General features: G+C 39.1%; 1 protein-coding gene across 4 annotated transcripts in view; it reads left to right on the top strand.

Annotated features, from left to right (window-relative positions):
- The window catches only part of NPAS3 (neuronal PAS domain protein 3), a 631291-nt gene that overhangs the window by 600098 nt on the left and 18223 nt on the right, over positions 1 to 12970 (top strand). For all 4 annotated transcript variants that reach the window (XM_064512370.1, XM_064512369.1, XM_064512372.1 and 1 more), the window contains one exon: positions 3174 to 3280. In XM_064512370.1, the coding sequence (XP_064368440.1) occupies positions 3174 to 3280 (107 nt within the window). The remainder of the gene's footprint in view (positions 1 to 3173; positions 3281 to 12970) is intronic.

Genomic DNA, 12970 nt, shown 5'->3' with positions numbered 1-12970 from the left:
CATCTGGTTAAGTGCTACAACTAGGCAGTTGTTTGAAAGGTATATATCCTTCAACATGCTCCATTATGAAAGTGTGGCAACACTGTTCTGGCTTGTGCTAAACAGGATCTGACAATTTTTGCTTGTAAGTCTGAGTCCACCTGCTTCGTGAGGAGGTTGATGAAAGGAGGCAAAGCTCATAAACCCCTGCCTGGCTTAAACTTCCCTAGACACTAATTCCTGAAAAAGAAGATGACAATTCTGTGTGTATGTAGAAAGAGACCTTTCAAGGCTTTACAGGCAGAACCTGGATCACGTGAAGGTTGTGTGTCAACTGAACTATGGTAACTGACCACATGCATGCTTTTCACCTATGGCAAATGCAAGGCAAGTGATGTGACATCTGCTCACAGCCTGATATTGAAAGGTAACATGGCTCAGCTGGCACATGGAGATTAATGAAAATGTCTTAATTTGGTCATGGGTCAGATCCCTGAAGCTTTGCACACTTTCTGGGGAGAAGGTGTGCATTTTGCAGACTGCACTTCTGGACTTGAGCTCTAAAATCTGCTTTACATGTTTAAGTGTTTCTGTGGATTTGGGCCCAAACATCTCTTTCCAAACACAGAAGTATAAAAGTTAATCAGTAAATGTCAGGAATTCTGTTATATATATCATAAGAATTGCTACATAAATTTTGTATTTTGTAGAGTTTTTTATTGTGGTAAATGGATCTGTCATCATGTTAGAGCTGTACTCCTAAACCCAACTAACATATTGTAGCTGAAATTACTCAGATATTTCACTGAAATACTAAATCCTTAGGCCACAAGGATACTTCTTCTTTTGATCATTTTTTTACATCACTCAAAGATGTCATGACAATTCTAAGGAAAATAGCATGTTTTTGCCAATATGACTTTGGCTACAATCTTATTAGAGACTCAACTAGGTTTAAAATCAGTACAGATGCAAGTGATCCTTAGAGTGGGAACAGAATAGCAGTTTTCTTGAGCAAAAAAATTCCTCTCTTCCCATTGTCCAAAATAAATTCAAACACTGGCCTTAATCGTTCCGCCCCTACAGATTTTGGAGTTGCTGGCCACCACTGTTTCCAGAAAAATGGGAATAGAAAAATACAGAGTTGATGTGGGCAAAGTGTAAATGAGCACTGTGGTTTCTCATGATGTAAGAGCTGTTCAAAAACTGCACACTGTACAAGCACGCATAACCGTGCCCTAGGCCGTGCTCTGGAAATCCTCCTACAGTGAGGAAAAACAATTACAAAACCCAGCTTTGGCTCCCCACATATTCAGTGGGGATCTGAACTAGTGAGCCAGTGCAGAGGACACACCCGAGTGGCTGGTAAAAGCACAAAGGTCATAGCACTTGGGTTAGAAGGAGCAGTCAGCACCTGTCCCCTAACGGTGCTCCAGCCCCAGCCAGCCGGGACAGCAGGTCTGGAAACGGCCTTTTAGCCAAACCAACTGCTCCGAGCAGTCAGAAATGCCGGCTAACTGGCAGAGATTATTGTGTCCCTTGCTGTCGTGACCCTGCAGACTTCATAGCAAAGACTCTCTGGATTTCAAAATAAGCTCTCTTGCTTGTAGTTTCAGCTGTGTGATTTGGAGACATTTTATGCAGGTCCATTCATTACTATTACTGAACATTATGGGCCACTCTGAGCACTCTATAGTGCTTCTCCATATAAATGTAAATGCACGGGTGTTTACTTACAGAGAAAAGAACATTTAAGGATAGAAATGCTATTGTTAACGCTTTTTGACCTGAGCAGTTATCTGCATCCTGCAAATTTTTTTTTTCCTTAAGGAAAGAAATTAATGGCAGAGTACACTATGTTGTTGCTGTAATCCTGTGTATTTCCAAAGAATGGGCACACATCCTCACCACAGGGAAGGTGGGAGGGGGACTGCACACCGACAGCCGGTGCTAGCGCTCAGCTCTAGGCTTTATTTAGAGAACACCTAATCGCTGTTTGTGCCCTCTGTGTGTGTGTGTTTTATTGGGACAGACCATCAGTGCTGCTGTGGCACTGTTCAGTACTTTCTTTCTCCTTCTTCAGCCTTTCTGATCTATATGCCCTTTCTCTCTCATACACCCAGGCAAACAGCATTCTGCCTCAGTCAGTGCCTCAGAATCAGTGTTTGCAGCATCTGCCACAAGGGAGCCCCTCTGACATGCACAGTCCAGTTCCTGCTTGAGCCTAGCCATAGGCCTGTGCTCTGGATCATGCTCCAGTTGCTTCAGCTACCTGGCTGCATAAAGATGTTTGGTGTTTCACACAACACTGGAAATGGAAGATGGCAATTATATCTTATGATTGCAAACTCCACTTATTGTAGTGTATTTAAAATCCTAAATATTATTCTATTTCTAGAAAACAGGCATACTTTCAAAGGCTTGCAATGCTTGTGTAAGCAAGGCATTTTTCTTTTTTTTTTTTTTTTTTTGTTATTTTTAGTACTGCATTTAAGGACATTGACATCTTCGCAGTCAATGTCAGGAGTCTGCACGTGCATGCAGACACACGCACACATATGTATGCATACACACAAAGATCTTCAGAATAGATTTTAAAGTTTCTATGTACACTAAACCACAAAGTCCCAGTTGAAAGGGCCCGAAGTGAGAGCTGATCTCCCAAGTGAATTAGACTGAAAAAGATAACACCCTGAGGCATCTGTATGTCTCAGCATTTAAATTATATCCCTTGAAATACTGGTTAGGACTTTGTGCCAAAAAAATGGTTGAAGAGCTTTTTCATGAATATACCCAATAGGAGACCAATCTGTTGAAATGAAAGGTGTCTCTAATCGTTTGGTATAAACATAACGTTTTTTACTTTATTATATAACCTTGAATCATCTTGGTCTTTTAATGAGGATTTTAGATTGTTGCTGAGGCTTTGTAATTTCATGGAATTGCATTGTCTTGGTGTTATTCTGTGGGAGGAATATGTATTAAATGATTTCAAGGTTTCTTTAAAAACAGTTTTCTTTTAGAGACTGTATCTTCTTTGTACAGATATTCCATTCAAAAAAAGTAGTGGAGTCTTCACAGAATTACTACAGCAGTGAAAAATGTTTTTGCAGATTTCGGTTTCTGAGTCATTTGACAGTTCCTGTATTATTTTCCTTCTTAAATTATAGGCTGTATTTTTTTTTCCTTTTTAGGATTAGTGATTACATGGATCTGACCCCTGTAGATATCGTAGGAAAGAGATGTTACCACTTCATTCATGCTGAAGATGTGGAAGGCATCAGACATAGTCACTTGGACTGTAAGTACCTCCATTTTCGTCAAAATCATCTGGTACAACATCTGATTGCTCCTGAACTAATATTTATATTTCACAATTGTGGATCTTCATCTTGCACCTGCTTTTTTGGTCGTAGGATTCCATAGAGGCTGGCTCAAATATAACTTCTTTGTATAGACATATAAGATTGTTCCTATATGTAGAAATAAAAAATTAGATTTGTATTTCAGTAGTCTCCAGCTGCTGTTCAGTTATATGTGCTATGCATTAATTTACTCCTTCAAAGAGGTATTGCTTGGGTGAGAAACTAGCTTCCTAGCACAGAAAATGAACTCCTCTCTTCCTTTTTCCTTTTCTGAGTTATAACAGGGAGGCCAGAAACTGCAACCTATTTGGGACTTCACTAGGTTGTTCCAGACACAACGGAGCTACAGCTCTGCCAGTGTTTTAACCACCCAGTGTATTATCACCTATATAGCCCACATCCCTGTAGCTTCTAAGTGCCAATTATTTGCACACAGGGAGGATCTTATTAGGATGAGGACAATGGAAGTTGTACAAAAATGTAATGAGACGAATCCTACCAGAGAGCTCGTGCATGTATCTGTGCATGCATGTATGAGGGAAGGGAGATTCAGCTTGATTCATTGTAATTGAATTCTTTGTACTCTTATTATTAAAAGCCATAGGGCCTAATTCTTTTCTTGCTGATATCTGTTTACTTCAGTGATGGAGCTCCTGATTTATCCTGGTACAAAAAGAGAATCAGGCCCATAACCTCTAATTTATCTGCACTTGCAGTGAAGCCAGATATTTCTTTGGAAGTTTTAGTGATTGACATTGCATTTATGATCGACTTGTGTTTTTCTCAATGTACAAGACTATCTGCAAGCTGCATCTCAGATTCAAGGTCCCAGATTTGAATAGCTCTACCCGCCTTGTGTCTTCATAATGCCACATTATGGAATACTAAGAATCCCAGCACCACGGCCTGCTAATATTTACTGATAGTGGCAACTCAAATTCAGACACCTTTAATTAGCTTTTATAAGACCATATGACTATAATGGAAGGCAATACAAATCTTTGGTCCAAAAATACGTTGCTTGATCTGCAAGGGAAGATAGGAGGATAACTGCAATTGGAAAGCTGGAGAACAGGGACCACTTCTATGATAATATATGGCAGCCATCTTTGATGTTAGCTTCAAAGTAATGCTTTAAAAAAATTGTCCCTGAAGTCTCTAGAATGTAAACTGCATTTGTCAAAAGAAGGTCAAGTTGGATACATTTCTGGAAAAAAAAATCAATTATCCAAAATGATAAACAAAGTCATTTTGCATCATTTACATTTCCGGCATTTAATACCCAGGAGGATATGTCATTTGCTCAGAAACAAATGAACAAATTCAGCAAATTACTTGGTGCTCTTGAAACTGGAAGTCAAATAAGACAAGTTGCACTTCCACTGCACTATCTGACCAAGGAAATAAAAGATATTTATGACTCACAGTCTAAACGTACCACCTGGCAGAGATGAACATCCCATTTGAAAAAGACCTTAATCTTCTCAATGACCACTTCTCTCTGAAATAGAATATGCTTTATGAAACATTCATCTTCAGGAAACCTAGAGACCTATGCAGATAGTGTGAGCAGCAGTGTAGGCCAGTGGATGAGCATTGGACTAGGACTTAGCAGACCCGGGAGACAAAATCAACTTCTAGAAAATCTCTTCACCACACTATAACTAGTTCCTCTCTCACTGTATGTCCATTTTAGTTAATTGGATTGCAAGATTTTTAAGCACAAGGAGTTATGTTTATCAGCATCCAGCACAATGAGTTTCCAAACTTGGCTGTGGGGCTATAATATAATTATTTTTACTTCTATTATGCTAGGCCCAATTTTCAAATAGATTAGGTCGGTTTTAGGTATTTTACATATAGTTGTTTTCTTGGATTATAAGAACAAGATGTTCATAGAATCATTCAGATTGAAGAGGACTCTAGGGGGTCATCTAGTCCAACCTCATGCTCAAAGCAGGGTCAACACTGAATTCAAAGCAATTGTCTGGGGCTTTCTCCAGTTGGGCCTTGAAAACCTCCAAGGTCAGATGTTCCATAACTTCACTGAGCAACCCATTCCAATTATCCTTAATAGGAACTTAGTTCTCCTCATAGTGAATTTTTTCCTTCTATCCAGTTGGTATTTCCGTTTTGATTCATGACCGTTACCTCTCATCCTCCTGCCGTGCAGCTCAGTAAAGAGCTTGATTCCATCCTCTTAGGAACCTCCTTGTAGGTATGGACAGGCTGCTGTTAGGTCCCACTGAAGCTGTCTCTTCTCCAGGCTGATGAAGAATGGTTCCCCTAGCCTCTCCTCACAGGGCAAGTTCTCCAGTCCCCTCACCATCTTGGTGGCCTTCTGCTGAGCTTGCTCAAGTTTGTCAAAATCTTTCTTGTACTGAAGAGCCCAAAACTGGACACAGTATTTCAGATGTGCTCTAAAGAGTGCTGAATGAAGGGCAATAATGACTTCTTTTAACCTACTGGCTATCCTCTTTTTTGTACAGTCCAGTATACTGTTCTCCTTCATCACTGCCAGGGCACGCTGCTGATTCACGTTTAGCCTATGGCCCGCCAGGAGCCCTATGAGCTTTTCAGCAAAGCTGTTACCCAGTCCCAGTCCCCAGTCTGTACCATTGCAGGGATTTAGTCCATCACAGGTGCAGGACTTTGCATTTATCTTTTCCTATTGTTCAAACTCAAGCTCTGGATGAAAGATCTTCAAGTTTAAATTGGAGCTGGAAATACTGGACAAGTGATGGTAGTAGGATATTTTCAGTTAGTAATAGCAGAAAAGAAAATGGTCTAAACAAATATGTAATTCCAGAAAGGCATAGCTCAGAAGTATACCTGCCTGTTATAACTCTTGCAGGAGCTGAAGTGGCTCATATCTTTGCACAGAGACACACTCAATTTTTCTAGCATTTAGAGGAAAACATTGTAGAAGTGCCAAGGGGAAAAAAGGCACAACTTCCCACAAATACATCATAGCTACTTGTCCATCCCAGATAATCAAGTTCAGACCAAGCTAGAATGAGAAAATCCTCTTGTTTAGTGAAAATTACATTAGAGCCAAAATTCAAGAACTTACAGACAATGTCTGTAGAAGGTAAAACCCAGCAGTACTGCAGTTCCCCAAAATAAATAATGGAGGAGATTTGCTAGTACTACATAGGGTATGATTACTTGAGAATACAATAGATAAAAGCAGTGTTTTGAAGAGGAGCTGGAAGCCAAAGTGATGGTTGGAAAGTCTTGCGACAAAGCAGAAGCAAACTTGAGAAAGCAGCAAACTCAAAAGGATGGGTTTGATAGAGGACTGCAGAATGTGTCTAAAAATCTTAATTGATTTTATAGAAGAGAAAATAATTTTTAAAGATTAAAACAAGAAGAATTCCAAATTGCAATGGTAGATCTGAGGGTAAAAAGAAACAAAAATAAAACCACTATTCTGCCTATTCACTAACAACATATTGGGGGAAAAGAGGAACAAGACCAGGACATCCTGCCTTCTCAGCCAGGTTATTCATAGACATCAAAGAGGAAAAAAACAAGCAGAGAAGAAAACATTGCACAAAATCTTACAGAAAAATCAAGAGGGCTGCTGATGGCTGCAGATCATAGTAGCCCATTAGAAACTCTGAAAAACAGGCCTTGTTAACGCTATCTCAGATAAAAGAAGACAAAAGCAATTTCAGAAATGTGGCCATAGTAAGCAAAATAGTGAAGAAGGTCTCCAGGACTATAGCAGTGACAGTCTTTGTAAGGGAACTGCTTTCCTAATGAAAGGTCAGTTACAGTCAATGGAAAAGCTTTCTTTGGCCTCAGTGGACATGGGAATTATGCCCTAAAAGAGCAACTTTATACAGACTAAAATCCTGACCCCAATGAAGTAAACAGCAAAAATTCCACTAGGTTCAGTAGAGTCAAAATTTGTACTTAGAGATTCATGTCTGTTAGAGCTTGATGCCCTTGTAGAGTAAAAAAATAATATTTATACTCAGCCCTGCATATGCCTGCATTGATTTTCAAACAATAATACATGGTAGTGATCCCACAACTTACTGAAGTATCAGCCTTTTCAAGCAGAAATAAAAAGATTAGGGATATTGTTTCTATCTTGTTTCATTCAAGGTTTGAGTGATCATGTTTTTTTAATAAATCCCTCAGCCAGTTGTTTGGTGTTACAATTCTGCCCTATTAATGCATTTCTCATCTTATAACGCTTCACGATTTCAGAAGTTTAGGAAACTTCCCATTTGTTTACCTTTTCTGTATTTGTTGAATAAATTGCTGGTAGAAACCCTGGCAGATATTACATCTCATAAATCAAATCTCTCTCACAGAGGTTATAGCTAACAGCCTGTTCACAGTCCAGCATTGTGGCTCAGTTGACATACAGCAACTGGCTAAGGTGCGGTCAACTTGTGTTTCAGTCTGAGCCCTCAAAAACCACAGGTCTAGCTGTAACCTGGCTCAGATACAGTCACTGATCCCAACCTGTGTAACAGGCTTCACTAGGGTATGTGGCATGAGAGAGTAGAAGTGGCACGTTTTACACTGCACAGTTGTTATGTGTCTAGAACTAACACCTCAAGAAGACCCCCTCATGCACCCACTTCTAATTTACCACTTGTAAGAAAAGGGCAGGTGGTAGAATCCCCTGTTTATCCTTACCCCTGCGTAGAAGCATTGCAAGGCTAAACTGCAAGTCAAGCAGAGGAAGTTAATATGCTTCCACCAAGCCCCGAGTCCCTCAAGGGACAGAACTGCCTTTGTTCCAAAGGCAAGGAAATACCCCCGGTCTTAAAGTTAGCAGGAAAAATTCTGTGTCAATTCAATACCAGTAATCAAGCAAATTAATGAAATTACTGGTCTGTGAGGTCTTAGCACTGACCACAGAGCTCTGTACAAGCTGGAACAGCAAGGATGATTGACACTCACTGCTCTTTAGAGTACAGTGCTTCAGTGTGTATAGGGGCTTCTCTTTGGTTGCCACTCTGTGCCACCCCCTCATACGGGTGGTTGTAACATCCCTTCCTGATTTAAGAAGTAGATTACTTGCTAAGAATGAATGGGTGTCATATGCTGTAGGAGTATTTGTCTTCCATTTAATTGAAAAAAATTAATGATCCCCATTGAACAGTGACATCAAGTACTTGGTATTACTGTTCAATGGAGGTCATTAAGGAAGTGGCCAGGATGTATTAAAGTCAAGACCTTTGAAGAAAGCCACAAATATAGTTTTGGACAAATATAGAACAATGTGCCACCATTTGAAAATGAATATATTGCTTGTAAGAGCACTGTCACAAATATATATTGGTATATATAATATGTGTTTTTTCATTTTGGAATCCTAATTGAGGTCTAAATTCAGAAACCTGACACTGACAAAAAAGATACTTGTCCTCAGCTATTGCTTAGACAACACCATCCTATTTCTTCAGGATTTGATTTACAGCTATAAGAAATACAGTTCCTCAAGAACTGAGCCAGGGCAGTTCATTTCCCATAAAGCAAAGGTCTCTGATGAGTATGTTTGGTAGCATTCCCTCTGATCTACTTTATCTGGTTTCCAGTGGTTAGAATAATCCAGTCTTTCCAAAAATAAACTATTCCACATTCACCTTTTTCATCGCACCCATATTTTTCAAGGAATATTACCCCTCAGTCTGCTTTTAAATCAGTTATATATTCATGATTTCTTTTATGTATGTTCAGTAGAAAATTCCTATTGATACACAAAGTATTGCTTGGTGGTTTAGCCTACCAGCTGTAGTTGAACTAAACCTTTTAACTTATGCACATCAGTTATAATTTTTCATTCTCTTAATAACCTCAAACAGATGAAAAACAAATAGAATGAGTTGATAATTTCTAACAGTAAAATACACTTCACATATTTTGCTATCATGCTGTGGAATAACTCCGCAATGTCAAGTAGCACACAATTAGTAAAACTGTAGGGGGAAAAAAAGAAGTGTTTTGATCCTGAGGAATTTTTATCCTAATCAGATCGAAATTTCAATGCTCTTGTAGTGCTTAATATCTTCAATCACCAAAAAAAATCAAACTGATTCCTATGTCAGGTTTTGCATTCTGTGACTGAAATAAAATGCTAAAATATACAAATGAATCTCATGTTTGTACAAGTTTATTATCGTCACTAAAAACCAAGATTGATTCTAAATTAGGATGATAAAATGTGTGGTGTTTAGCTAATTCTTAAACCAAGCCCGCCTGGCTTCCTCATGACGGTCTGGTGAATCTTGTTTTCAAAGTATTGAAAAGGTATTGGTGTGACCGGTTGTACAGTCATCCTATCTGTCCATATTATGGGCCAGCAAAGATTTCTGCCTTGGAGACTGCCATCCTTATGTCCTTTTGGCTGGAGTTGGTAGTGATAAAGCAAGAAGAGGAAACAGGAGATAAGAACTTGGAAAAAATGAAGCATGTAAAGAGAACATTTTTTCTTCATACTAGGAAAGAAATGAACATGAATTTTGTTTTTAACACATGCCTAATTTTTGTTTTTCTGTCCTAATGCATAACAGTTGCTGCCAGAGTAATATCACTGTCTTTAGCTCAGCACCCGATATTCTTACTATTTGATGATGTCTAGATTCCATCTATTTAGGTGTGTGGAAGCCATTGCCAGAGTGTCTGGTCTCTGTGCAGACCCCAGTGAATTTATTCACCAAACACATCTGAGTTAGCAGCATGTTTGCTTCCCATTTTTTTTGTGAGGCACAGCAAGATAAACCTGCAGTCATGCATCCTGTTCTGGTTGCAGCTGAGCAAAGTGAAAAAATAGTCACATCAGCCCATCGTCTACTGCTCACCACCACCCTCTCATCACACTAGCTATTTTTAAACCCTCTGATCTGCCAACAATTCTTTGGGTGACTTGTCCCACAGCTGGTTCAATAATTTCCTATCACTGAACTGCATGAGCACAAGTAACACAAGTCTGACGCAGCAAGAAACACTGAATCTCAGGAGACTTGTACCTAACCAAGAGTATGTATGCTTCATGTCTTTCAGAGTTACAGAGTTAGCCATGTTCTGAAATCCTGCAGCTACTATGTTTGCTCTGGCAAAGGCTTCTTTGGTTTATGTGAGATTCTGGTCTGTCTAGCTCATTATCTTTTTCTGCTCTCTGACCAATGTCAGTTACTTTAAAAGAAGGTGGAAAACAATCTGCAACAGGTAGTTATGTATACATTGCACCCTTTTTGGCCATGCTCCACTATTAATTTGTGGCTGGTTCATTCCTTGAAAAATGAGAATTTGCACCACCACCTAAATTACAGTTTGTGGAGGGAGCTAGTTGCTATTGTAATATTGGGTATTCTAATTATGCATATAAATATTCAGATATCACTTTAAATCCTGATAAATTTCAGCTCTCCACAATATCTTGTGGCTAAATTTTTCACATGCTAATTGTGTGCTATTGGGCACATGTATTTTCTGTGTATGTAAAGTATCTAAGAGAGTTTACCAGCAGCATCAGATCTTTTGGATAGTAAATAAACCAGAGGACTCTACAAAACTAAACCTTTAAGCTATTTAAACCATTAGCTGTGAACCTGCCTTTTCCTAATTGCAAAATTTTGCCTTTTCTAGCATAGCGATATACAGTTATTTTGCAAGATGCCTCAAATATAGTTTGCATCGATAGCCCTTTAGCTTCATTCCTACGCTATTTCATCTTCAAATTAAATCCAACTGTTTAATGCAACCCTAATTAGTACATCTCCATTTCAGTTTGTAGGCGCTCCATTGTAATCTTTTCATAGCTTTTTTTTTTTCCCACAGTTGAGCATCAATCATTGCAAATGCCCTGCTTGCCTAAGTAACACAATATGGCCTCCACGCATTTGTCATTTGCCATGAAAACAAAGAGAGAAAACTGAACTGTGCATGGAGGTGTACTCAGTGGTCTTTTCACGGAGATGATAAGTGCAAAAGAAAGCCAAGGAAAGAAAGTTTGGTAGTTGTGCCAAGAATTGTCTAAATCAAGGGAACACTTTTTCAGAAATCTGCCTTCACCACCAGATTTGAAATGTTTTTCAGCCTTCATAGAACAATTGAATTCTCATTTGGTATCACTGTAATGTGCTTCTATCCTAGTTGAAATTTTTACCTAAACTCTTCTCCTATTTTAACATTAAAAACGTGTGCAGTACTGGCTGTATAATTAGAGCTACTGCATGAAGGGACTGCAGAACGAAGGTTGAGATCTGACTTCTGTGCAGAACCTCGGGTTTCCCTGTTACTCCCTTAATCATCTTTTTTTATATTTTAGAACTCTTTGAGCTGAAAGTTTCCAACCCCAAAGATGAATTTATACTTTGGTATTATTCTTGTGATAGATTGCAGAACCACATGATAAATTGCAAAGTCATGAGAGTAACAGGATTTATCGTGCACCTCTGACAGCTTCACTTTCACTCTGTCCACTAAACTATGCCTATGGTGACTTTTGCTACATTCCAACTGGCTGAGCCACTTTAGATGTATGCCATGTGAAAAAGGAAGGGGAAAATGCTTCTGGCCACACACTGCTTTCCCTTCGTTGCTGAGGTTCACTCCAACGTTACTGAGACCAGAAATTTTCATTGTCTTATAATGTAAACTAGAAAAGACGTGTTACTCCATTAAAAATCGAGGGATGGCCTAACTATTTTGTTTCTAACTAACTTAACCGGACTGTGAAATACTGCAGCCTAAACTGTTACTGCATTAAGGTAAGAAGAAACTGTTGCAGATCTTCCCAGAGTTTAAAAAATACATTAATGTTACTCCCCTCCTCCCCCCCCCCCCCCCCCCCCCCCCCCCGCCAAGGGTCTGGGCAGTTGAACTTGTGTCTCCGAGAGATACAATCTTCAAAACCAGAAGTATGTGAAAATAGTATCAGTAAACTGTGTAGCATATATCAAATAGGTGATGGTGTGCAATAGGTCTTATAAGCACTCATTTGGAAGAACCTACATAAATCACTTGTAGCTTTCCCATTCGTGAATGATGTGACTGGTGCTGGATCAATATAATTTTTGATCTCTGATAGCTTACAAAGCAAGTGGGCTGGTGTCCAGGACTCTGTCCCAATCCCCCTCCAAACTTCTGAAGCTTTTGTATCTAACCTCCAAAGATTTTCAGGCATTGGTTCTGAAATCAAAATCTGCTAGCTAATTTGAAAGTTATTTTATTTTTATTTTTAAAGGGATATTTTTTCTTTTTTGGGGGGGTAGTGCTAAATAATCTGTTTGGGGCTTATGAAGAAAGGTAGAAAGTTGGTTTTGTTTACTTAATTTTTTACAAGTGATCTAGTTTAAAAGTGACAGTATGTTTTTAAAAATGTGTTTTAAGTATATGTTTTAAATATAGTTTATTGCCAAATGTGAGATGATGATGAATGTTTGTGGCGGTTAGAAGGGGGGTTAAACATTCAGTTGTGCCATGTCATCCCAACATTCTGTGCTGCGGATCCCTTTGCCATGGGGATCAGGCTGAGAGAGCCAAACTCATTTCACTCAGTACCAGCACCCAAACTGGGAGAAGCATAAGCACGTGAAAGCATGTTTAGAAAGATAGTATCCTTTCCCTGGAAACAGCCCATCTTTATTCTGTGAAAC

The sequence above is a fragment of the Dromaius novaehollandiae genome, chromosome 5 (genome assembly GCF_036370855.1).
Source record: "Dromaius novaehollandiae isolate bDroNov1 chromosome 5, bDroNov1.hap1, whole genome shotgun sequence".
NCBI classification, from domain to species: domain Eukaryota; kingdom Metazoa; phylum Chordata; class Aves; order Casuariiformes; family Dromaiidae; genus Dromaius; species Dromaius novaehollandiae.
This window is presented reverse-complemented; position numbering and strand designations above follow the sequence as displayed.